General features: G+C 46.8%; 8 protein-coding genes across 8 annotated transcripts; 5 read left to right on the top strand and 3 right to left on the bottom strand.

The window, feature by feature from the left end:
* Nucleotides 1-617: 617 nt before the first annotated feature.
* On the top strand, nucleotides 618-2,270 carry GLAREA_07367 (uncharacterized protein; the record flags this gene model as incomplete). The annotated part of the gene is made up of 3 exons (XM_008082055.1): nucleotides 618-1,011; nucleotides 1,066-1,853; nucleotides 1,914-2,270. 3 exons carry the CDS (start codon nucleotides 618-620, stop codon nucleotides 2,268-2,270), a joined length of 1,539 nt encoding a protein of 512 aa, XP_008080246.1.
* Nucleotides 2,271-3,375: 1,105 nt separating this feature from the next.
* GLAREA_07366 (uncharacterized protein) lies at nucleotides 3,376-4,537 on the bottom strand (the record flags this gene model as incomplete). The annotated part of the gene is made up of 4 exons (XM_008082054.1): nucleotides 3,376-3,611; nucleotides 3,715-3,747; nucleotides 3,916-4,330; nucleotides 4,442-4,537. 4 exons carry the CDS (start codon nucleotides 4,535-4,537, stop codon nucleotides 3,376-3,378), a joined length of 780 nt encoding a protein of 259 aa, XP_008080245.1.
* Nucleotides 4,538-7,236: 2,699 nt separating this feature from the next.
* GLAREA_07365 (Acyl-CoA N-acyltransferases (Nat)) lies at nucleotides 7,237-8,796 on the top strand (the record flags this gene model as incomplete). Its single annotated transcript, XM_008082053.1, has 1 exon — nucleotides 7,237-8,796. The coding sequence occupies one exon, from the start codon at nucleotides 7,237-7,239 to the stop codon at nucleotides 8,794-8,796; it is 1,560 nt and encodes a 519-aa protein (XP_008080244.1).
* A 1,919-nt stretch (nucleotides 8,797-10,715) lies between these two features.
* On the bottom strand, nucleotides 10,716-12,643 carry GLAREA_07364 (MFS general substrate transporter; the record flags this gene model as incomplete). The annotated part of the gene is made up of 3 exons (XM_008082052.1): nucleotides 10,716-11,311; nucleotides 11,388-12,305; nucleotides 12,355-12,643. 3 exons carry the CDS (start codon nucleotides 12,641-12,643, stop codon nucleotides 10,716-10,718), a joined length of 1,803 nt encoding a protein of 600 aa, XP_008080243.1.
* Nucleotides 12,644-13,609: 966 nt separating this feature from the next.
* GLAREA_07363 (Zn2/Cys6 DNA-binding protein) lies at nucleotides 13,610-15,319 on the top strand (the record flags this gene model as incomplete). Its single annotated transcript, XM_008082051.1, has 2 exons — nucleotides 13,610-13,672; nucleotides 13,724-15,319. The coding sequence occupies 2 exons, from the start codon at nucleotides 13,610-13,612 to the stop codon at nucleotides 15,317-15,319; spliced, it is 1,659 nt and encodes a 552-aa protein (XP_008080242.1).
* An 860-nt stretch (nucleotides 15,320-16,179) lies between these two features.
* Nucleotides 16,180-17,594, top strand: GLAREA_07362 ((Trans)glycosidase; the record flags this gene model as incomplete). Its single annotated transcript, XM_008082050.1, has 2 exons — nucleotides 16,180-16,656; nucleotides 16,719-17,594. The coding sequence occupies 2 exons, from the start codon at nucleotides 16,180-16,182 to the stop codon at nucleotides 17,592-17,594; spliced, it is 1,353 nt and encodes a 450-aa protein (XP_008080241.1).
* A 1,216-nt stretch (nucleotides 17,595-18,810) lies between these two features.
* Nucleotides 18,811-20,152, bottom strand: GLAREA_07361 (Ankyrin repeat-containing protein; the record flags this gene model as incomplete). The annotated part of the gene is made up of 4 exons (XM_008082049.1): nucleotides 18,811-19,525; nucleotides 19,581-19,917; nucleotides 19,976-20,029; nucleotides 20,089-20,152. 4 exons carry the CDS (start codon nucleotides 20,150-20,152, stop codon nucleotides 18,811-18,813), a joined length of 1,170 nt encoding a protein of 389 aa, XP_008080240.1.
* Nucleotides 20,153-21,833: 1,681 nt separating this feature from the next.
* Nucleotides 21,834-25,058, top strand: GLAREA_07360 (MFS general substrate transporter; the record flags this gene model as incomplete). Its single annotated transcript, XM_008082048.1, has 13 exons — nucleotides 21,834-21,869; nucleotides 22,042-22,146; nucleotides 22,218-22,594; nucleotides 22,644-22,660; nucleotides 22,716-22,854; nucleotides 22,906-23,126; nucleotides 23,182-23,355; nucleotides 23,402-23,432; nucleotides 23,492-23,934; nucleotides 23,999-24,092; nucleotides 24,143-24,509; nucleotides 24,606-24,667; nucleotides 24,722-25,058. 13 exons carry the CDS (start codon nucleotides 21,834-21,836, stop codon nucleotides 25,056-25,058), a joined length of 2,403 nt encoding a protein of 800 aa, XP_008080239.1.
* Between the last annotated feature and the right edge of the window lie 507 nt (nucleotides 25,059-25,565).

Here is a 25,565-nt window from a genome sequence, read left to right as displayed (position 1 = left end):
ATTGATGCGTTTGATATGGAGATGAGGCGAGACAATTTGATGGGGGAGTTGTTTGTAATCTTAGCACGCGCATGGAAGGAAAAGAAGATGGTTGTTTTTGGGCATGCATAGTATGTTAGACGCATACATGAGAAAAAGAATGGGGGCAGGATTGATGGATGGACGTAACATGGATTGTGTGGTGGTGACCGACTAGAACCCCTCCTCTAAGTACCGTTCGTACGTAGTTTCTGTATGTATTATTTGTATAGCGAGTCTGTCAATATATGGCCGTAGAATTTGATTCTGCATTTCCGATGTATCATTGTCCACTTTTGTTTTGAGACCTTGACATCTTGTGATGCGACGTTCAAAAGTCCAGGTCCCCTGTTTCACAGATACTCACTTACCAAGAGGGGATATGGGGCTGAATTTTTTCGTTGTGCGGCGGACGTCATCGTCTACCAAGCTGCCAAGTGGGCGCAAGCTAGGGTGCAAACAGCTTCTCAATTTCAAGCTCAACAACTCCTGGGCTGTGCCAGATATATTCTGCATCATGAGTCTAAGATAGCAATAGACTTTCAGTCTTAGAATCCAACGACTTCTGGCTCCGAAGCAGCGCTTCTGCCAAAGATAGAATGAAGTCGCTGCGGTTGCTGCCGAAGTCGATCGCGGCCACATCGCAATCTCCAATTGCCATACTTCACTTTCGCGATAGACCTCGAGCTTCACAAGAGCCACGACCCGTCTCGATTTACCACCCACATATTGTTTCAAATCTATTCTCTACTTCACGAAACCTCCGAGAGCAGAACGAACACACAGAAAAGGCAAAAGAACTGAGCAGGAAAGGGTTGGAAGATAGCGAGAAAGACGATGAGAAAGACGATGAGAAAGACGATGGTTTCAATTCACAAATTGATAATGCAATCGGAAAGCAGAAGGAGCTTCAAGCCAGAACACCATGGCATCGAGAAGGGGCCGATCAACCACCAGTACGGCGTAATCGAAGTGCGGGAGCCATGACAAAGGGTAAGTTTGCCAGTATATCTCAATCTACATGAGCTCAACAACTAACATCACTAGGCAAACTCCTAACAACCCCCTCGCGTCTCCTAAAGCTCATTCTTCCCCTCACAACCCTCGACAAAAATACCGACCGTAAAGACATCGAACCCCTAGCCCTCCTCGTCCACCCCCAACAACCTCTCTCCTACCTCGAACGCCTGGTCCAGTCCGAACTCCCCATGATTACAGGAAAAGACGGCAAAGAAAAAGTCCCCGAGGTACACTTCCGCGCCGAAGACAGTGCTCAAGATGACATGGCCAAGGTCGCCGAAGAAGGCAACGAAGAAGAAGAAGGAAGCGATGAGCAGATGGTCGATGGCAAACTCGTGAAACTCGGCAAGATAAACAAGAAAGAAAAGAAACGCCTTGAACGACAAGAAGGGCTACGCGGTGGACCAGGCGAAGGTGGTGTAGAAAGCTATTCTGGCTCAGGACGTGAGACTGAGAACGCGCCTAATGATCGCAAATTCGTACGCTGGAGCTCGAGTACAGAGATTGGAGATTTCATCCGTGACGCGGCGCGTGGAGCAGAATTCGCTGTCGAAATCGAAGGCGCGTCGCATGAGATTCGAGTCGGTGTCCCAAGTTTCAACGATCGAACGCATTACCTACGAACCCGCCTACGCAAAACGTCAAAGAAACTGGCGGATTACGCGAGCGTGAAGAAGGAATGCGATGATCTTGCACATAAATCGGCGCAGAGACTTGCGATGGGGGGCTTTGGTGTGTTGGTTGGGTGGTGGGGGGGTTGTTATTACTTTACTTTTATGACGGATTATGGGTGGGATACTATGGAACCTATTACCGTAAGCCCCCTATGCTCTACCATCTCACTTCTTTACTGTTCCTAAACTAACATTCTGCAGTACCTAGCAGGACTCTCCACCATCATGCTCGGTTACCTCTGGTTCCTCTACCACAACCGCGAAGTCTCCTACCGCTCCGCCCTCAACCTGACCGTTTCCCGCCGCCAAAACACGCTCTACACAGCCCGCGGCTTTAGTCTGCAGAAATGGGAGGCACTGATTGAAGAAGCTAATGCGCTGCGCAAGGAGATTAAGAATATTGCCGATGAGTACGACGTGGAGTGGGATGAGATGCAGGATGAAGGGAGTGAGGTCGTGCATGAAGCGCTGAAACAGGAGAGGAAGAGGAAGAAGGGGAGTGAAGAGGATGAGGAGGATGAGGAGGAGAAGAAGAAGGGTGCGAAGAAGGATAAATGAGGTGAGATAGATCGGCATAGGCGCATTTTGTAGCGTGGTGTCAGGAGTTCCTTTTTTTGATGGGAGGTTCGAAGTAGATATTCTAGAGATTAATTTTACATATATATATATATTGTTTATCTCTCAAACGAAGTATCCTCTTGTCTATTTCCTCGAAGATGTTCTAGTGGGAAACTACTTCCCTAGCAAGTCGTTTAGTGCGGTCCGTGGGATATAGTGTCCTACTCGTTCATTTACCAAGGTGAGAAGCTTGCAGACATTTATACCACCACCATATCATCTCTCATGAATTAACCATACAATCTCTCATCTACTCCCCTAAAACCCCCTAATGCGAACATGCGTTTCCCGTCTGTGAAATTATTCCCTCCCTTCTCCGCCTCACTATATCGTTTTAATCCAAGGTCAATAAATAAAGAAATGTCAAGGTCATCTTATATCATTTTTCGTTTTTAATGGGTTGTAGAGGGGAACTTGGTGGTGGGGTGGGCTTTGAGATGGTCGATGAGGAGAGATGTATGAAGGGGAGATGAGGTATAGAGTGGAATTGGGAAGGTAAGGACGATGAAGTATATTTCGAGAATGGTCACTTCTGACTAAAATACAAGAGGCCGGGGCTATTATGCCATGTCACGCGGAAGCATTATCCTCAGGTCTTCGTCATCCTCATTCTTTCTCATAACGCTATTCTACTCGAGAATTTCCAATCTCAATACTGAGTTCCAAACGCATTTTCGCGTGGATTTGAAGGCAGCTCTCTTATACGAAAAAGAGTGTGGATGTCGAGGGCAAGGACAATATCACTGAGAATACAGATAAACAGCAAAGACTTAGACGGGGTATATAGCATTTATATACGAATAAAGAGAGAGGTATATAACTAATGATTAAACAAATAACACTCCTTCAAGCAATATCAAAAAACAGGACTCTTACCCCTTCGCATTCCTCTTTTGATTTCCCTGATTATCTCCGTTCAGAATCCACTTATTCTCTATCTCTCCACGTCTCTACATCGCTCTTCATTCCACTCTCATTAAGATTTCCCCCAAATACACTCTACTACACGAAGTAGACGCTATGCTGAGTGACAGTGTAACTTACATCATCGCCGTCTCCTCCCCGAATGCGAAGAATGCCCAGCATGCGATGAATGTCCCGAATGGGCCGAGTGCGCTGAATCTCTCACCGGATCATAGTAGGTGCTTGGACTCGGACTAGCGTATTCCTCTTCGTCGGCGTCTGGTCTGGGCGTGCTGTTATAACTTGATTGTTGGTATTCGGTTGCGGGGTAGTCGCTGGATGGGTAGTCGGTGCTGGGGTAGTATGATGTCGTGTATTCTGTGAGAATGATTAGCATGGATGTGGTGGGGAAGGGCCCGTGGAACGGGAAAATGGAGGAAATGCAGGAAGAGAGGTTGAAAAATGGAGGATGAAGACGTACGGTCTGATTGGTAGTATTGTTGGGAGTATGAGGCTGTTAAGAGTTAGCCAAATGTATCAACGAGGAATGAACGCATCAAGAAATGGTTAAAGATGATAACGAAAAAAAGAGATGTAAAGCCACATTTCAAAGCAGCCGAACGGTATAAGCGTCAACAAGGCCTCTTCCCCTTTACGTAAAAAAGTAAAATCGTAGACTTACAAGAACTCTCCGCCGCTGTCCCGTAATAGGAACTCTTAGGTGTCTCCTGATACGTACTCGGTCTCGAGCTCGACGAACTATGGCTCGACCTCTTCACCTCCTTCGTCCTCTCCCTCTTACTTCCCGAGCTCCTCCCTTCATCCGCTCTCGCCGGATTTCTATTCCTTCCATCCCGGTACCGAAACTTATGGTACAAGAACCACCTTGCAATCCAATTCGGACAATCCTCGGTGGGTTCCGCTAGATTCCAGTAATAGCTCGTGTGAGCATCTCCGGATTGAGCAATTCGAATGTACGCTTCATCTTTTGAACGATCACGGATGTCAGACCAATCATATGGGGGTTTGCGTGAGCAGTTGTCTTTGAGGTGATATCGTTCTTGCGTTAGCCATCTATAGACTTGATCTGCTTCTTTCTATCATATTTTGTCAGTAAATAACCACTTTAAGGTTCTGATTCCGAAAAATGGCGTCCGCCCCCAAGCGGGATGTGGAGCCCGTCAGCTTATGGAGGTTGACAAGCTTACTGCCATCATTGCATATGTCTCAGGTGCCATATTAAGTGTCTTCAATAAATCATCTTTCGTGTTGCTCATAACCAGAGCCGGTACTAAGCCTGGCATTTTGACTGTAGTTTAAACGATTTTCTCGGAAAGTGAAATTGAAAGGAAAGGCCACATGAAGAAGACTACCTCTTCATTTTGACTGCAAGATATACCAAAGGCTGCAGGTCCCACCCCGGTTTTGAACACAGACACTTTTCACAGTAAGTCTATGAAAGTCAGATCGGCTGCAAGTAATTCATTCACATGCCTGTCATTCTCTAGTGGCGTGGTAGATTAGTGAGGCCATGGCCAGAAATACGCAGCATTGCATGTGCATTGCAGGTCTTTGGTAGACAGCCTTTAGTAAGTTCCATGCCAAACAAGAACTATAATGAAAGTTTATAGTTGGTTTTATAGCCACTACTGGTTACCCACAAGATAAATGGACAAGCAATACCGGGAATATATAGCCAATTAAAATCGATTGGTGTTGGTGAGGGTGTAGTGACCACAATACCGCAATCTGATTGATGTGGATATGATATCCAGCCTATTATCATCAATTAAATTTGATACACAATTGTACCGAAGGTAAAGGAGTCGGTGATTGTTTTCGTGGTACAAAAATGCCTTGAGATTGGGATTTGTTTGTCCATTTCACGGTCCAGCGGCCACTGCCTAATTCTCATGAATCGTGATGTTGTGGAATGCTTGCTGAGACCCTGGAGCATATGTTTCCCATAACCCGTCTCGGTTTGGTAAGCCGCAGCCGGCTCTCTAATCGGGATCTACCTCGCTTAACAACTTAGGCAAAGTTTCAACATGATGAACTCGCTTGGATGCCGGACCAAAAGGAGAGAGCCGATATGGTACTTCTGCGTCAATCTTGGGACAGCTGTACGAATGTAGCAAGAACGGAGGGCGGAAGTACTTGAAGAGGAAACGTGAAATTTCGTGCAACCGAATGACGGCAAACAAGGTCTTGAATAGACGAAACTTGCAAATCGGCGCCTAACGAGGAAGCTCATCGGATGTCCATATATGACACGAGATGCTGTTTATTTGCTCAGAGTCATCAGGTTGAACGTGGTCGTGCGCATCCGTAGTTTCAGTTGTAGCTTGTGATGCATCAAAAAGATATAGTGGTAATGAAATGATGACTACCGCCAACCAGTGAGCGAGAGGGATAAGGAAATCTGACTTCGGTCCTGGTCAGCCCTCTACTGTCAGTACTCTGGCTTCATCTGATAGTCATCCTAGACCATACAACGCATTTGCCTGATGATATCCAGATTGGCGGGATACTCAGTCAAGCCAGCTCTCTGCCATATCTTTTCTTCATGGCTAGGGTCTAAGCCGGGCCCGCGGACAGACACTCCAAGACTGCTCAGGTGGTGATGGTGGTGTTGATAAGCTGCATAGATTGTATGGGGTAGCAAGTTGAAGTGTTTGGGCCGTCGTAAAACAGCCCTGTTGTGCAATGGTGTCTCCAAGACAGCCTTACATCGTGAGACACGAAGCGGAAGACGTAATCTCAATCCCTTGGTAAGCTCCTAGTCGGTGAGAGCCGTTGAATGCACGGCATATCGACAGCGATGCCGTGAGGGGTGGGCCGGTTGAAGTGGTGGTGTTGGGCCGAGTACCAACACACTTTTGTCCCGAAAGTCTTGAGAGTACAAATAGTTGTCCCATAACAACGAGGTTTCGGACGTCAAAAAGGATTCCGGCGTCGATAAAAATGCGGAGGTTCTAGAACAAACACCTCTTGCGGAGAACTGCATGACCAGGCCTGGCTGCGGTGTTCAGACCAAGGTTACTGCAGAAATTGAGATCGCCTCGCATACTGCACTGATGGAGGGGATTTGAATGGCCAATGTAGTGGTACGAATCAAGTACGATGAAAACTTGTTTCATGATAGAAGAGAATAATGTGGGGATTGAATGAGAGTTGCAGAGAGTGAAATTTGAGGAAACCCATGGACATCAGTGGTATCTTGATAATGGTTCCAACTTAGGAATTTTGTTGTGATGGGGAAGAGTTGGATTGTTTCGGTTCATGAATTATCGTCACCAAGGCCGGCGCCGGCCCTGCAATGTATCCGATATCCGATATTTGACCGATGCCTCGAAAAGAAGTCCGTGGGGGTGAACGTAGTGCAGCGCGGAGGACCTCCACAATCATGATGGCATTGGTTCAACTCCTAGCTGTGCTTCGCGCGCACAACAGGAGGATATTCTATTGCGATATGAGACAACAACACCAGACAGAAAGACACATCCTTGAGCGGTACACACACAGTCCTCGTCCTACAGCTTCTCGTCCTGACTCCCGAGCTACCATCCTCCAGAATTCCAAGATCGAGGCTTCGAAGGACCCAAGTGAACAGAGGGGTGCACGGGTGCACATATCGTGCTGACCTCCAGGATCGAGGGGAGTGGTGGGGTCGGCAAGATCAAGAAATTTACGACTGACGCCGTTGGAGATGGGGATGAGCTAACATATACTAAAGCGCCTTCTCCTCCACCAGGAAGTGTCTAGACTTACGGTTTCGGTCAGCCCATACACGTGTGAGCTGAGCAGAAATTCGTGCGGGAAGTGGTACGACCCACGAAGCCTACACAAATCGCATTGTTGCAACTGGACATCAACTTGGACATTTGCACATTCGAACGAGACCACCGTCAATCCCATTATCTGCTAAAGTCCGCACACCAATTTGTCCGCGAGAGCGTATCAATTGAGATTGAGTAGATATCCAGCTCCAGTTAGCTCCACCATGGCCCCTCCGTCGAGCGTTGTGCATTTGCCAAATGGGCAGACCTTAACTGTCGTCCCTGTCTTTGGCGGCTTCTTTTTCAAAGCGAACGACCTCAACCATAACGCGAATGCCTTTTCTGCCGGCTGGACAGTCATTCTGCAGACAGAGGACTATTCAGACGATCACGAAGGAAATGGACCTGCAAGAAACGTCGAGTTGCGGGGAATGCCCCCAAGAGACAGCCACCGCCATATACACCCTTTCAAAACTCCAACGCTCGCAAACGATGCCCTCTTCATCTCCTCCATATCAAATCCTTCGAGCAACGATTTCAAAGCTGCAGCAAGCCCAACTAGACAGATTGCTATGATGCTGTGGGCAACGCTACACTGGTACTTCCATCAGACAGAACCCAAAACCCAAGTCCATACCGAAGCCGCGAAGAACACGCCCGAGGTCGCAAAACCCAGAGGAGAATGGCGGATCAATATAAAACGTGAAGGCGTATTTAGAGGCAGGAATCTGATACAGAAATTGGAGCGAATGGGCCTCATTACATCAAATGATTCGGCGGTTGGTACATATACAGAAGAGAATACTGCAGAGGGTTGGTCGGAAATGTACACATCAAGGAGGACATACTGGCAACTGTCTGCGAGACTTTTCCTGTTTACATTGAGTCCAGCACATGGCGGGTCTTTCGCAGGCTCACCGTACGGCAGTCGCCCCAGTTCACCCGTACGAGGAGATCATAGACCTCGATCACCACATCGTGCTGGCTCCCCAGATCCTACTTCGCCACTCCCAAGTCCTGTTCCGTGGACCTCGACAACCGCACCAGGTCCTTTCTCGTCGGGCAGCCATCTTCCAACATATTTTCCACCTCCACCTCTACAATATACCATATCAGGAGGAGTACGACATCCAGTTCGGCCCAAGCCACCCCGTCAAGGAGAAATATTTTATACCCGGTTTGTGCAGAGCGTAGGACAGTATCTAGCATTTCGTGTAGCTTCTCTTTCACCTAAACCCGTTACCTATAATGGCCCTACCACCTTACTCCACGCTCCGAAACACAATGCATCACCATCGCTGTCGTCAATTTCCTCTTTACCCGCACATCTTTCACCTGTTTCCATTACGTCCGTCACACCACCAACTCCTGGTCCCGAGCCCGAAGATACACTGGCCATGTCAGACCTACAGTTATTGCACAGATGGATGAACAATCCTCGAGTGAACAAATTCTGGGGCTGTAGTGGACCCCAACATATCCAGGAAGACTTCCTGAAAGCAGGTCTCACCTCCAACCACTCCTTCCCCGTCATCGGACTCTGGGACGGCAAACCATTTGGATATTTCGAAATATATTGGATCAAAGAAGATCCTCTTGGCATCTACCTCGGAGGTGAAGCTGGCGACTATGATCGTGGATTCCACGTTTTAATCGGTGAAGAGGAATATCGTGGTAAACATCGCGTCGATACCTGGTCCACGTCGATCGCGCATTGGTGTTTTGTGCAAGACTACAGGACGAACGCTGTCGTGCTGGAGCCTAGAGTTGATAATGAAAAGTAACGTACCCTACCGACCCCGCGTGTTCATGGCTCATCAAATTAATGTATGCAGATTCATCGGACATGTTCAGAGCGTCGGTTACCTAAAAGAGCGCGAGATCACATTTCCTCATAAACAGAGTGCATATATGAAATTACGGAGGGAAAATTTCGAGGCACCTGTTCTTTGAAAGAACTTTTTCTTTTCTTTTTCTGACGACGTTTTTATTATCCGAGGTGGAGGAAGGATGGATCTTTATACCCCGCGTTCGGATGTCTTTTTATCTGGGGAATCATATATTATATTTTATATATATCTACTTAATATTCGCATCTCCCCACCACAACACATTACAATTTTGTTTTCACTCCACCCTACTCTACAAAGCGGATCGATTAGGTACACATGACTTGTATCCAAGTACCTACACTGATTAGGTTTCCAAAAAGTCTGCCCATCATGCATGCTTGCAGTCTCCCCCGCGCCTTTAGCCTGTATCTTGTGTCACTAACGGCTGACGGGATACGGTTAGCTACCGACGGCTAAATCTGTTCGGTTCATCCTTCCCGATTGTGGTGGGGCATTGATCTCATGGAGGTGGAAAGAGATAGGTAGGGTATGGTAGGGGGGTGAAGGAGGGTATAGGCATTTGGTGGGTAGACAAGGTAAGGATTGAGGCTTTGACGACCGGTAGTATTGGGGCTTGCCAAGTGGTAGGTGAGAGGGGTGTGGATGGGTGTGGAGGGGACGAGAAGACCTGGTTTTGAAGCTTGAATCGGAGTGTTTTTCGGCGGGGAGAGGTAGGTATGCATGCGTTGCTGAATGGAGTATCTCCAGCCGTTTTTCTTTCATTATTCTCCGATGCTGGGTTGGTGCAGGGACTTGAGTACATGTCACGAGACGTTGGGAGATTGAAAATTCGTGGCTCTTGGGTTTGGGGCTCTTGAATAGGATAGTGGTTTTGCAATTCTTAGATTTTGAGATTTTGAGATATTGTGGGTGTATGTGTATGGATTGAATGAACGGCCACACGAGACCGAAACAATGAAACAAATGGGTTGACTTTTGAGCGGTGTCGTAGAGGATTACTGGAACTACTTCGATTCATGAGCACCTATATCTGAATTGAATCAAGATTAAGTAGCGTGCCATTAAGGTTCCTTCCATATGAACACACGTCAACTCCATCTGAGTGACTAGGCTTAATAGAGTTGGAGTATTACATAGAAGGTAGGCTATCAGATTTTTGAGATATCTGGTCGTTGGCGTTAGTCATTCTATCATTCCTGTGTCAATATTTCAGGCGCCGTCGGACTGGTGTTTATTCGCTTTCGGGTTATTGTAGGAGTTCGTGTTTGGATTGGAGGATGTAGAAGAATTGGGGATAGGAAGAGCGATGGGGATTGATATGCAGATATGATGAGTTGGGGTAGATGTAGATAATGGAGGAGGGAAAAAACGTTGTTTGGTTTTTGGGTTCTGTGCGGCTTTTGTGATATGGAAAGAAATTGGGAAGATGGGTGTTGGTGCGGGGAGGGGACCTCACCAGGGCTTGGATTATTAGTTATGGGGGTGTATTGCAATGATTATGCTCAAGTAGGTGATTAGGGGTATTTGGATATTAAAACCATAGAAGTGCGAGTGTGGTGTGGTGGGTAGTGACAGATGAAGATATGGTAGAGTGAGGAGCACAATCTTCTTTTATTGAGTTGGATGGTTGGATGTTGTACCTGATACTGTATGTGTGATATGGGTTATATGGTTTAGAGACGGGGGACTGTAGATTCATTGAGCTTCTTTGAGGATAAGACGGAAATACAAACTAAAGACTTGTATCAAAAGTCCTTGTTGGAAGACCGACATTAATTTCAGTTTTGGGAACAAATACGTATCGTATCAAATTGATTTCCATCTTAACCACACCCATCCACCTCCCTATTCTAGACATTCTCTCCCACCTCCTCCTTCCTCCCCCCAACCAGACTTCCCAAATAACTCCCCTCCACGACCTCACCCTTCCCCTCTCCCCCTTTCTCAACCCACACATTCCCCAACCCTAACACAACCACACATCCCACCCACGCAAACGCACTCAACGCAAAGAACCCAAGCACAATCCCCCGTCTCGCATCATCCCGAAAGGCATCTCTTATCCCAGATGGTAGTCCCGCAATCGCCTCACTCGTCGCAGTTTTCGCGGACGAAATCGCATTCAGATCGGACGAGGAGATTGTGTTGTTGAAGATATTCAGCAGCAGAGTAGTGCTAATGACGCCACCTAGGGATGTAGCAAGCGACATGAGTGAGACGATAGAGGAGATCTGGGTAGGGAAGTATCCGACGCCGTGGAGTGTGCCCGGCATGATGCGTAGACCGGTGCCGATGCCCGTGAGGACTAGCATGCCGTAGATGAGTTTGAGGTTATCGGCTTGGAGGGCGGTGGCGAGGACGGTTATGCCGAGGGCTTCGAGGAGGGTGCCGGTTAGGAGGGGGAAGAAGGTTTGGGTTGTGAGGAGGATGGCGAGGTAGGCTCCGCCTGAACGTAGTTGGGTTAGTGGGGATAAAAAAATGGGGGAAGGAAGGGGTAAGAGGAGAGAGAACTGGGGACGTACCGGCGAGACCAGGTAGGTAGTATGTCAATGACGTTCCTGATTTTCCTGGCGCGAAGGATTGTACCAGCGTGAAGTATATGCTGACGAAGTAGAAGACGGCGTACATGCACATACCTGTGATGAGGTTTATGTAGAGCAGGATCCAGGCGTTGCGTTTGGTGAGGAGGTGGAATGGGATCATGGGTTTTTGGGTTGGGAAGCGCGTCGCGAGGTAGTGCGTTGGAAGGAGGTTATATTCCCATATTAGGAAGCCGACTATGAGGAGGACGCCGAGGATGAGGGGGATGATGACTTTGATGGATGTCCAGGGGTAGGTGGAACCGCCCCAGGTTAGGGCCAGGACTAGGAGGCCGAGACCAAAGAGGAAGAGGAGTTGGCCGCCGAAGTCGAAGGTTAGGAAGCGGGTGGTGAAGGTTGGGGGTTTTGGTGATGGGTTTGATGGTGATGAGGTTTCGATGCGTTGGGCACCGATTAGTTCGGAGCGGAGGAGGAAGTGGATTAGTAGGAGGCCGATGAGACCAAGTGGGATGTTGATTATGAAACACCATCTCCAATTTGCTTCCGTGAGATATCCTCCTATTACTGGACCGATTCCGTAGCCTATTCCTGCGACGACTGTGAAAAGAGTGTTGTTCTTTGCATTTTCCTTGAGGGAGACTTTGTCTGCGAGGACTACTTTGGAGGTTATTAAACATCCGGAACATCCTATTCCGTGGAATGCTCGCCCTAGAAGGAGCATTGGGAAGGCGGTTGTGGGTGCTGCTGAGGAGAGAATGCTACCTAGAAGCATGAAGGAGAGGGCGATTTGAAGAGCGGCATAGCGGCCGAAGATGTCGGCGAATTGGCCCCAGAATGGAATGAAGGTTGCTGATGTGAGGTTATAAGATGCTACTATCCAGTTGAGTTGGGAGAGTTGGTCTAGGACGTGTTAGTCTGTGTGGTAATGTGGTTGGAGTAGTCGACTTACTGAAATCGGAAGCGATAGTGGTTATTGCTCCAGCAAGTATCGTTGTGTCGAGAGCTTGGATTAGGACTGGGAGAGCGAGACCAGCTATAAGTTTTCGACGGTATTTTGTTATCGCTTTTTCTTTGGTCTTACAGACTAGACACTCTTCGATGCCTTTCTCGTTATTGACTTCGCTAGCCTCATTACGGTTTTCGAGAGGAGAAAATGTTCCCGAGCTCTTTTGATGTTCACATAGTTCCACTGGAATTTCTTTCTGCTTGAAAAGCAAATTCCACGCAATTGATGCCATAATAACAGCTTTTCATGGAAGTTGAAATTATAAAAGCAGCAGACCTGGATTAATCGTTACAATAGTACTGCCCTTCGTCAATGCAACAGGCTGTTAAGTGTCCGACAAAAATATCAAAAAGAACCTTTATTGAAAATGAGACTTCTGGAGTGATATGATGATTATATAGAACGAATAAGTATGTCATTCCCTGCGAAAGGAGGAGAATCATACCTTCATAAGAGGTAGAGGTCTCAACCCATGCAAAGATGATTTGCAGCAAGGCTCTATCCTAAAAGAGCACATTTTGATGCTGCCATATACGACTTACGTTCTAGAAAAGCTAGTTAGGCGAGGCACAGCCCATTGAATTCTAAAGCGCCTCATGGGCACACGTCATGGGAGTGGTATCCTGGTGGAAGAGTACTGTTGTGGTAAAAGAAGATGCTGCACCACGGACGAATTGCAAGGTACCACTGATTGGCATTCTGAAACTTGGATTATGGAAATGATACATGTGGAATTCTTTTCGAGAATCCATTGGATGATTGTTGCAAAAATGTACGGAGTATAATTCTTGAATTATCGACAGGAGAGACGTTAAGGATGTTGACGCAAATCTTAGACCCACTACCAACATCAAAAGTTACTTAAACGAGTTAGCGTGCATGGCTTCGGCCCCCATACGGCGCGGTTGAGACGAGGGAGAGCATTATGTCAGCCCCTTTGCCCCCGCCATCCATACATCCGACTTCCCCCGTTGACATGTATTCGACTTTTGATACAGACAACTTCTCATATTGCCTCTTTAGGATTACAACATCGTTGTACCTACTCGTACATTGACGCAATATCCATGCAAATTTGTTAAGGCTGCAGGATAGACAGACATTTGCAAGAGCAACTTGCCAATGAGAGTGGCCCGGTTCGAGAGTCCAAGAACACTAAGGACGGGCAGAATCCGAATGATTGTTGTCCCTGAACGTTATGGTGCCAAGTGGCAAAAAGCCATCAGGAGGCTGCCATGCTTGCAGGGCGCGTAAAACAAGAGTACGTTGACTCATTCATCGATTTGAATGCTCGCATTCTGACACTGCATAGTGTGATCAAAAGCCTGACGGGTGCACCCAATGTCAAAAGGCAAAACGAGTCTGTCCAGGATACAGGAGCAAGGGAGACTTGATCTTCCGGGACGAGAGTACTAATGTGGTGAAAAAGATCAAGGCTAGAGAGGCTAAGAAGCAGTCAAAGATAAAGTCATCCTCGACTGCACCATCTTCGCCATCTACCAGTTTGGTATCTACGGAACATGGTCAAGACGACCTTAGCACCACAAGCTCACCTCGAGAAATACAAAGAGAGGAGCATTCACCATTGACCATTGTTTACAGTGTGTCGCAAGATCTTGAGGATCGTGCCATAAATATATTTGTATACAATTATGTACTTGACCCTAATGGGCCATCAACGGGCCATTTAGACCGCGTCACCCAACTCTCCCGGGCTCAATCCTTAGATGACTGGGTGTTTACTGCGATGAAAGCTGTTGGCTTAGCAGCTTATTCTCACATGGCAAAAGCGCCATCCTTATTGAATCATGCTCGATATCAGTACATGAAAGCGATTAGGCTCACCAACGAGGCTCTCAGAAGTCACAATGTGACAAAAGATACCACTCTGATGGCAATCCAGATTCTTGGGATATTTGAGCAAGTCACAGGCTGCAAACAAAAGTCGATTCAAGACTGGATCCAGCACATCCTTGGGGCAGCAGCCGTGATAAAATTGCGAGGGAAGCGACAGTCAGAGACTCCTGAGGGCCGCAGGATGCTGGTGTCTGTTACATCAAACCTGTTGATACGCTGCGTCTACGGAAGAATGCGCTTGCCAATACACCTCCGTCAATACATGGAAAATGCCATAGAGTTATCTGGTCATCTCTCAATTGGCCTAAAAGCACAAGGTGTCATGATGCTTCTTGCAGACCTTCGAGCGGATATCGAAGAAGGTCTTCTGAGCGACCCTTCAGCTATTATTCTCAGAGCTACGGAGTTAAACAACATGCTTGCGGATTTTACCGATAACGTTCCTGCGGATTGGACTTATGACATTATTCACACCGACGTCGAATCTGATATCATCTATAATGGAACTTACCACATTTACTACAATTCATGGGTGGCTCATATGTGGAACGCAATTCGAACGCAAAGAATTATGATTTACAATCTTATCAAAGAGAGTCTGCAGGCTGGTATGACATGTACGCCACCAATGTTCACGAAGGAAGGTTTCGTCTCTCAATTTCAAATAGCGACCGAGATGCAGCGTAGTCTTCAACACGACATTCTTTCGAGCGTCCCTCAACATATCGGTATCGGTGATCCGCCATCCTCTACAGCTAAGGCCAGCGATACCAATCCAATCCCAACGTCAGGGGGGTTATTCATTATGTGGCATCTATGGCTTGTGGGAATTGTGGATGGAACTCCGGCTCCCATGCGGAGTTATGTCGCTCGAATTCTCCACTCCATCGGAGATGTCCAAGGAATCCAGCAAGCTCATGTTTTCGCGGACCTGGTTCAAAGAACTTCATATATTGAAGTTTGGCATGAGAAGGAGAATGTAGGATCATTGCAGATGGAAGCTGAGGTTTCAGGATCAAGTCATGGACATCAAATGATAGAAGCCGAATAGGCCATGAAGCATACGACGTAAAGGGACGATTCAATTTCAGGAGTGACTCACGCTTTTCTCAGAGGAATTTATGCGCGATCGAACATAGGATATTGAAAATGCTGTCGCAGAAGTGCAAGTCGCCGAGGTATGTTTACGATTGTACGAAGCGTTCTGTAAGTTAACCCACCCTCTAGTAAGCACAAAGAGGATTTCGAAATTACTGTATCAACAAATGCAGAAAGAGCTTGAAAGTTGGTGAGAATAGGGGAGTTCGATGATGCGGCACTGTGAACTTCTCCTATCGAATGTTTCTGCTCAAAAATGCCGCTTCTAGAAACCCGTGTTCATTTATTTGACTCCAGTGTCGACATAGATAGCTAGTATAACACCGAAGATCACAATTGTCTGTTCCTGATGTTCTGCGGGGCTTCTCCACATGATTTTCAGATAAACGAGGAGTAGCAGCCAGCCAATGGTCATTTACCACTGGTTTGTTTCAGAAAACCGTCTTAACGACATCACCACGACCTTCATTTCAAGAAATTATGCACCGACTATGGCTGTACTTTGGTATGAGCAGGACACCGTTGGTATGCTTTGCCTACGGTTTTTGGGAAGCCCAATATTTTGTTGCAAGTTTCAGACCATCAGTAGGACAGGTACAGGGACTGCGTATCGTCATGAAAACATTTCTTTTCTAGACCCACAGCAGAAAGTTCAATTATTCTGAAACAAATTTCGGGGAGTAATGCCAGGAAGTTGGAGAATATAAAGATGGATGTTTCTTAACCACTTCTTTGACCAGTCGAATTGTATTCATTGTTCATTTTGACATTACATTCCTTTCTGTCTACGGCATTTCTTTTCTTCTGACCGCCATGCGTCATTCCGTTCTTCTTCCTGCAGCTGCGCTGTTTTCTCAAGCTTTTGCTCAATTCAACCAGCTGGCAGTGGCAAAAGGCCTTACTTACTTTGGTACGGCGACTGAAAATGGAGAGCTGAGCGACACTCAATACACCGCAATCCTCGACAACAGTACCGAATTTGGACAACTTACACCTGCAAACGCCCAGAAATGGGATTCTACTGAGCCTTCTCAAGGAGTTTTTACTTTTACCAAGGGCGACGTCGTCCCGGCACGTGCGAAAGCTAACGGCCAGCTGTTGAGATGTCATACTCTTGTTTGGTACTCACAGCTACCGAGTTGGGTATCTGCCGGTACTTGGACAAATGCTACTCTCACGGAAGTCATGAAAAACCATATCACCAAGGTTATGACTCAATACAAGGGACAATGTTACGCTTGGGACGTTGTAAATGAGGCTTTCAACGAGGACGGTACCTACCGCGAAAGCGTATTCTACAAAACAGCAAGTCCTCTTCCCAAATATGATATCCCATAACTAACATCACCCAGATCGGCCCCGAATACATCCCCATAGCCTTCCAAACCGCTTCTGAAGTCGACCCAGATGCAAAACTCTACTACAACGACTTCAACATCGAGTCCTCCGGCGCAAAATCCACCGCCGCACTCAATGTCGTCAAAGACCTCAAAGCAAAATCCATCCGCATCGACGGCGTCGGTATGCAAGCCCACTTCATCGTCGGTTCCACCCCATCTCTCTCCGCCCAAACCACCAACCTTGATTCTTTCACCGCCCAAGGCGTCGAAGTCGCCTACACCGAACTGGATATCCGCCATTCTTCTGTCCCTGCCTCCGCTGCGCAGCTCGCTACCCAAGCAGATGACTATGCTAATACGGTCAGTGCTTGTCTGGCCGTAACAGGCTGTATTGGTATCACGATCTGGGATTTCACCGATAAGTATTCGTGGGTCCCGTCGGCTTTTAGTGGTGCGGGAGAGGCGTTGCCTTATAATGAGGACTTTAGCAAGAAGCCTGCGTATGCGGCTATTGTTAAGGTTTTGGGTGGTGCGGCGACGGGGGCGGCGACGAAGGTTGTAGATGCTGCAGTCCCCACCTCTGTAGTGAGCTCGACAGCAGTTCCTGTAATCAGCGCGAACTCAACTGTCCTTTCGTCCACCGCGGCAGCTTCGACAAAGGATTCTTGCAAGTCTAAAGCAGCTACCACGCTTTCTACCGCTGTCTCTCAAGTCACATCCGCTGTTGCGGTCCCCACCACCACACCATCCACAAACTCTACCACCCCAGCTACCGGCACAGTAGCGAAATACTATCAATGCGGTGGGACTGGTTATACTGGCTCCACATCGTGTGTGGCTGGAACGACGTGTACGGTGCAGAATGAGTTTTATTCGCAGTGTTTGTGATTGCTTCAACCGAAAAGAGACTTTCTTGTATATAATTTAAAGCTTAGTGGTATTTCGAATTGAAATAGATTTCATGCTCTTCTCTAACTCTTGTCATGTCTTACAACGATACTGTGTTTTGAGAACGATATGCCAGATCCTTTACTTTTCTCATCCTCGTCGTAGATGAAACAAGTAAGAGTCGACTTGTTGTGTATTTCTACTCCCAATTTCGTCATTTTAACCTCTGGTTTCAGAGAGACTAACAAGTGAAAGTGAGTTGCGACTCTTGATCTTGTTAAATAATAATAAGCAGGAGTTTCCTGCGTCTTATTTCTTGTGGTTATGTACGGAAAACTTTACGAACTTTGGACTTTCCATCTACCCCGCACATGTTAGGATAGAGCAGTAGAAGCCCCTGTAATCAACAGGCATTTTGGGATGAAGTTAGTTATACCAGTGGTCTTAAAATTTAAAATTTCTATATATTCTCGATTAGGTAGAAAGAATATTACAAGGTTTGAAAGAATTCAAGAACTAGTTGAATTACGATACCTAGTCAATTACTGAACCTTTCCATGGATTAACCCGCGTAACCACCAAATAGCATCTGATTCATTGAAACCCGAGTCCTATCCTTTCTACCCTGGTGGAAAACGAGAACTAGGATAGGAACTTAGTTCCGAGAGACCTGGGCCTTGAGCTTCCACAGCTTTTGGTCTTCCATCTTCATTTCTGAGTGTATTGGCTGGTGTGTTAACGATTCAACGTGGACAGGCTGTAGTCGTTGTGACTTGATCTTGGAGCTTGATGTGTTTTCTGGTAGCGAGCGGTCTCATGAGGATTGGTTTGAGGATTTACTCGGCTTCTGTGGTTGTGTTGCCTGAAACAGCTGGCGAATAGATTGCCTAACGTTGAAGAGGGGTTCCGTTCCGCGTGTGTATCGCTTCTGTGATAGTGAAGTCCGGAAGGACAGGTGAAAAGATTTCCTAACTTCGGAAGAGGGATGGCTCGCCTCTTCTGTTTCAACTCTGAGTGGTGCCCACGTTGGTCTGGTGTGAATTTCCTATCATATATCTGCAGAAGTTTATTTCCTGTGGTTTAAGAGCGCGATGGTGGAGCCTAGAGAGTCTTTGCTAGGGCCTGTGTGCAGGAAGATGAGCTAATAGACGGTCACTCCAGTCGAGGCATGACTAAGAGCAGCCATGATGTCCAGAAACGCCATTCCTATCTCGCTTCAAGTCTTTCCCTTTCTCACCTGTAGTTTCCGGTGATTAATCGCGACTCTCATTTCCTTCAACCGTTTCGGCACCAAACTCCCAGGGGGTGCCACATCAGGTTTCAATACCGCATTTTTCTCCAGCAAAATCTCAACGATTTCCTCATGATTCCCTTCGACGGCTTTGAAAAGAGGTGTCCGGCCACTCTTGCTCTTCGCATTGAAGTCCGCACCTCCCTCGATCAGTACTCTAAGCATATTTTTCTTGCCCAAAGAGGCGGCGAGATGAAGCGGCGTCTCGCCATTTTTATCTTCTTTGTTGATTCCCCATGTGAGGTCTTTAACTTGTTTGGAGGCTAGCAATGCTCGCATGATTCGTTTACTGTCGGTACGTACAGCGTAGTGAAGTGCGCACCAGCAGTCCTCGCTCTCTGCTAAAGGATTTTCTCCCTTTAGGAGGAGGGCTTTGACTTCAGTGTAATTGTTGGATTCGATGGCATCTACAAGACTCTTTGATAAATCGGTGGCATCGAAGTCAAAGTTTTGTTGAGTGAATATGCTCAGGCCCCAATCTGGTTTTTCTGTGTAGGCTGGGGGTGGGATCTTGACCGTTTCAACCGACGAAGTCGTACCACTGCCATCACCTTTTACAGACTCGAGCGTCACTACCATGTTGTCAGTGGCTGTTCGTTCCACCCCTCTGACGGCCTTCGAGACGCTAATAAGCTGATTTCTGTGGGATATTAGTAGTTGTTATGCTCAGCCTTAAGTCCATTAGGAGGTCTTACGTATTGATCATTGTCAAAGTCAATGTAATACGCATCGTAACATCCCTGATTTCCTGTATCATGCCATCAATTTTCTCTTTGCCATTCTGGTCATAAACCCAGCTGTGTACTGCAAGCTTAAAGCGGGAAGGGCTTTCTTCGCCCTGTTTAAACTTCCCCGAAACCTCCAACATTCTGATCAGAATGCTTCGACAATCTGCTACCATGTTTTTGATCTGTTCAGTCTCTCGTGCATGCTCTTTTCCGTCATCTGATCTCGCAACATTGCTTGCTGTTGTTGAGACACTCTTTAACGTGTCATGAAAGCCGGCGAAATTGCTGTACAAATTATCGAGCCCTGTGCTGTCAGACACTGCAGCTCTAATGATGAATCGATCTCTGCAGTATCTACTTACTTTCATAGTGGCCCTTTCCAGCTTCAGCATACTTCTTGACGTATTTTGCAGCTTCTGAGGAAAAAAACACTGATTAGTAATGAATACCTGACGCGAACGTCTGTGGGCCTTACTGAATATAAACTCAGCGAACTGGAAAGCAGCTGCAGATGCGCCAAAGGCTTCGAGTCCGCTCATTCTGAGAGTTCATAATAAAAACTTGGTCTCCCTCGAAAGAATGCAGGGCGGGGGGTTGCAAGGCGGTCGAGATGACGGGGAACTTAAAGAGCGGGTCTTCCGCAGAGCCTCTTGCAAAGATAAGAACAGCTGAATGGGCGGGTTCATGGCAGATTGCTTTCCAGCAGTGTGTCCGAATATTTCCTGCACCCCAGACAAAGTGCGAGGGTTGTAGGGAGAGACAACCCATATATTGGTCATGGGGCGAAAGAAATGGGTTGACGAATCGTTCTGCTCCACGAGATGTGAGACAAAAATGGTGGCTTCCACGGCTGACATTTCTATCTTTCCTCCATATTGGCTCTGGGTGTCTTTCAATATTTGCGGTGTTTCACGGACAGGGTCGTGATTCCATTTCAAGGAGCAATCCAGTGCTCAGCATGAGCTGCCCCTGGTGGTGATCTCCCGCTGTCAAAGCAGTAAAATTACAGAAGTTTGTGTTACCGGGAAGCTGGAAGAGAGGTTCAAAGAAGGCGTCATGGCATGTAAGATGGTGTGTAAGAATTCACAAGCATTTCTGCCGTCCTGAGTTGGCTACAGGCACCACCCGCCCTAAAGTCGGGGCCGTGCATGGCGGTTTAAGGTTACATTCTGGGCTTGGGGATTTCCCGGTCTCGCTAAAATTCGCCGTCTCCAGTGTCCCTCCACAACCTCCTTCAATCAAGCACCCTCGAAGCTTAATGGCACCACCACTACCCCCGGAAGTTTCAACAAAACGTGGAAACAGTGACTAGCGCTGAACTTGACGGCAATCAATCAACGGCAACTAAGGGAAGCCACGCTCTGCCGCGTTAGCAAATGGTTGTGGATTAGCACACATCCGTCTGCGAATGGCTGCAAATACGACAATCCCGGAGTGGTCCATACAGGATATGAGCTGAGCTCTCATGACTCTTATAGAACTGAGTGAAATTGCGATTGATGTAGCCAGGGTTGGCTATTTTGCTCCCCACTCAATCAACAGTTCTCTTCGAGGCTGCCAAGTAACAGAATCCTTTCTCAACCCCATCCGCTTTTGGAACTTAGTCGTACAGCAGCGCTTACAACAAGAATTGATTCTCGTCATGGCCTAAGATACAGCCATTGTTTGAAGTGAGTCGGAGTGGCGGGACTAGTCGTCAGACTGCGGCAATCATATCTTTAATGTGGGGTGGTTACGATCCTGGGTGGCATTCAGACGTCGACTTTATTAATGGAAAATCAGCAGCATTCCCAATATCTGAATCAAAATATGCGGGTGGACGCAACACGCCAGCCTCATCGAATCCCATTGGAACGGCTCACAATTTTTGAAGTCCAATACGACGTTATTGTCATATCCGTTCAGTTCATCATGTGCAGCTGGGCCAGCTTCGACCACCTTGAACCAATTCAATCGGCGATGAGAGTAACTCCTGATAGAGCCGCATGAAAGCCATCCAATTTCAGCTGGGATGTGTTTTCAGCCAGTATTTTTGTCGATGTTGGGATGGCAGCGCCTTTTCGGGAGTCCCGCCGGAGGAAGAGCCTCGCTTCAGACGTGGTTCTAATTGCCTATTGACTCTTTTATGGGTTTAAATCTTCATGTCTTTCTCTTCGCTCTTTCTTTATCTGATTCCAATCCGTTTTTTCTTCTTCAGAGACAACCGGATCTGTCTCCAAAATGGCTTCGTCAACAATGGATGCTTCCGATCTCAAAGTGAGTTCAATATGCGCTTTCCACGCCAACAGTTCAATGTTCGTTCAATAGAAGGATCGATATGTTTTTAAGATGCCAATCCTCCGGGTTTGCATATGATTCTCTTAATTGCATTGTCCGAATGGGCATCAACGCTATAAGTAAGGTACGCTAACCATACTTGTCATCATAGAAAGAACCCCATGATATGGTCCATGAACGCAAAACAGTCCCGGATGAAGATGCTATACAAAATGCATCTGACATACCGCAACGGACTGCCAGTCTTGCAAGTAATGTAAGTGCTCGCTTGGGAGTCCTCTACCGAAGTTCGGCAATATGCCTGTAGCATATAGCTAACTGTCAAAGGAAACACGTTCTTCGATATCCCCATCAGAGTTAGAAAAACAAGGGAATACTATATCAACACAAGGCGGTGCAGCTGAAGATCTAAATGTCGACAATCCACTACTAGGGCTTCGTGAAAATGAAATTGACGACAAGGTCAAAGAATATACAGACACATCCCGCCATTTGAGAAGACGTTTTGAGCTTCTTAAGTCTGGAGCACATTTAGCTAACAACACCGACAATGCTTTAAGCGACAAAAGCCTTTTTCCTGATTCATATGTGACAGAAGAACAATCTGACTATCTCAGGAAAAGAGAAACATATTATGGATTCTGGCATCAATCAAAATACTTGAAAGGTTCAGTACTCTCGGCGTGTTTGGCTGGCATTATACAGTAAGTGGCTTAGATACATGAGTGAGGACAATCACTGATCGGATCATAGGGGATGGACACAATCTGGTATGATACAAGAATATGACCAGGCAGGACGAGGCATCTCAACTAACGTTCATAGCTATGAATGGTGCGAATATCGGAATAAGAGCGGAGTTTGGCCTCCACGACCAAGTCGAGAATGGTGTTCCACGTGTTACGAAAGATCTCTGGATATTCGGGCTTATGAATGCGATCCCTTTCATCGCTGGCGGTATATTGTATATCAACATTGGCCCATCATGCTAGCTTTATTGCTAACGCTGGAATAGTGCTCCTTTTGTTTCAGACTTCTTACAAGAACACTTCTTTGGTCGAAGAGGAGCAATTGCAATTGCATGTTTCGTATCCATAGGTGCTACTGTTGGGCAATGTTTCTCAACGTCTGTCGCTCAGATCATCGGATGTCGCGTCGTTACTGGGTTGACATTGGCTGCAAAGGCTTCATCGGCACCTTTATTGGCAGCTGAAGTTGCGCCGAATCATCTTCGTGGTAAGCCTAGGTAGCCACATCCTTCACAAGCAACGAATAAATTAATGCTCTGTAGGTAAACTACTGTCTACATGGCAGCTGAGCGATGCATTTGGCATCTTCCTGGGCTTCTCGGCAAATCTTGCAATCCAACATATGCACGCCAGGGAAAGAATCATGTGGCGAGTTCAAATAGGCGTAACTTTAATCCCTATCATAGTCCTCCTGTTTCTTGTTTATTTTATGCCTGGTGAGTTCCCTGGCTCCTCTTTGACTATCGGTCCTAACTTGAAAAGAATCACCAAGATATCTCATGAAGCGAGGAAGGTATGTGTTACACCCAATCGCGATTGTAAAAGCTAGCCATATACTAATCCCAACAATAGACCGTCAAAGGCCTTAGATTCTTTTATTCTACTACGGCCATCACCAGCTGAGGAGTTTATTGGAGCTCGAGATTTCATTTACGCCCACTTCCAATTAGAAATGGAATGCAAATCTAGCAATGACCGAATGGAAAAGCGGAAACAGAAAAAGGAGGAAAAGAGGCGGAAAAAGCATCCATCTGAGCCTCCTCAAGAGACAACACAACCGAAGAAAGAAGAAACCAGAGAGGAAGCACTTACCGAGAAACTCAGGAAAGAAAAGCAAAACGAAGATCCAGAACGGGGCGAACAATTCGTTGAGAAGCCCGCAATATATGCCATCTCAGAAACTCACTGGATCCATAGAGTACTGCAAACTTTCCGAGATTCTCGATCCAGAAGAGCATTAGTTTGTGCTTCAACCGCTATGATTTCTCAGCAACTCTGTGGAATCAACACTATTGGTATGTTTCTACTCAAACAGTCCCTTTCTCTGCAAGTTTGGAAACTGACATTGCTTGTCTTCAGCCTTTCTTTCCGCTACTCTTCTCAGCAGCACAACCAATACTTCGCCTTACGCCGGAGCATGGGTAGGATTCGGTATAGGCGCATGTAATTTTGTGTAAGTGGCCTTTCGTGTCGCACCCAACTCAAAACTAATCATCATTCCAGTTTCGGTCTCCCAGCCTTCTATCTCCTGGACAAAGTTGGCCGTGCAACTATGCTACTCTGCGGCTTTATTCCCATGTTTGTATTTATGCTTATCCTTGCCTTCTCATTCAAAGAAGATGCAACAGGGACGACCATTGCTCGCGTTCCTCTCGTGGCTGTCTTCGGGCTTCTTTTTGTTATCGCGTATAGTCCTACAGCCGGTACATCTCCCTTCGCTATCTCTGCAGAGGTGTTCCCCCTGGTAGTGAGGGAGGTCGGCCATTCATTTGCGGTTTCGGTTAATTTTATCGGGCTGGGGATCATGCTTTTGGTGTTTCCGAGTTTGTCCGATGCGATGGGTGGATATCGGGGGAGCTTGAGCTTATTTGTAAGTTCTGAATGGCGTGGCCCTGCTCTCTTCTATTTATTACTTTATGCTTCTTCTGGGCATGATCATGGATCGTACTAATACAAATCACCACAGGCGGCGCTTAACCTCGTAGCTCTTGTCTTATGCTACCTTTTCGTCCCAGAAACTAAGGGCAGGTATGTGCTTCCCCTAATCGTGTGCATCAATCCCATGAACTAATAAACTTCCAGAACCCTGGAAGAACTCCGTACAATCTTCGACATTTCCACCCGCAAACACGTCCGATACCGCCTCACAGTCGTTACACCCTGGCTCTTCAACCGTCTCCTCACCATCCTACATATCAAGAAGTCTACGAAGCGTAGTGCGCTCGGTTCTCGTCTTTATAAACCTAAACGAGAGGGGTGGATCAAGACTTTGCTAAGGAAGATGGTGGATATGCCGTTGAAACAGAAACCCGTGGCGGCTGGCGAAGGTGAAGTGGTGGTGGAAGGTGTAGATGGGGAACAAGATGTTGAGGGGAGGTATTTGATTAAGTTTCACGATTGGGCGAGACAGCAGGTATAGGACTAAATGTGGGAGGTAGGGGTATGGGAGGGACTTATGGGAGGAACGGCGGATAATAGTTAGAGAGGCGGTGGAAATAATGCTGATGGTTGACAGGGTAAGAGAGAGATACCATTGAAGGTTGTGTCGGGATGGTTGTTCTAATTGTGTGAAAATTTTAGTAGTGACCATCTCTCTAACCGTCCATAACCAAAAATCAGGAAAGGCGTGCGTGGCGAGAAAGCCTAGGATAAGGAAACAGATAAAGAAAGGCGTAACGTTGTTTTGGGGGCTAGAAAAGGGGTCTTTGAATTTTGGACGGTTTTCGGTCGATATCTCAAATTTATGGGTGGTCTTTCGAGACCAAGCGTACTCACGATCCCTGAGAATAGTTTCACTTGTCTAGGGCTAACTAGAGTAAGGCTTTTACCCTCGCATTTTAACGACGGGAAAGGCACTAGTTAAACCAGTCTTTGGGGCTATACGCGAGAGGTATAAATAATTTCTAGTATTCTTGTAATATTACCA

Source organism: Glarea lozoyensis (genome assembly GCF_000409485.1).
Source record: "Glarea lozoyensis ATCC 20868 chromosome Unknown GLAREA16, whole genome shotgun sequence".
NCBI classification, from domain to species: Eukaryota; Fungi; Ascomycota; class Leotiomycetes; order Helotiales; family Helotiaceae; genus Glarea; species Glarea lozoyensis.
The sequence above is the reverse complement of the archived record's forward strand: the minus strand, read 5'-3'. Positions and strand labels throughout refer to the sequence as shown.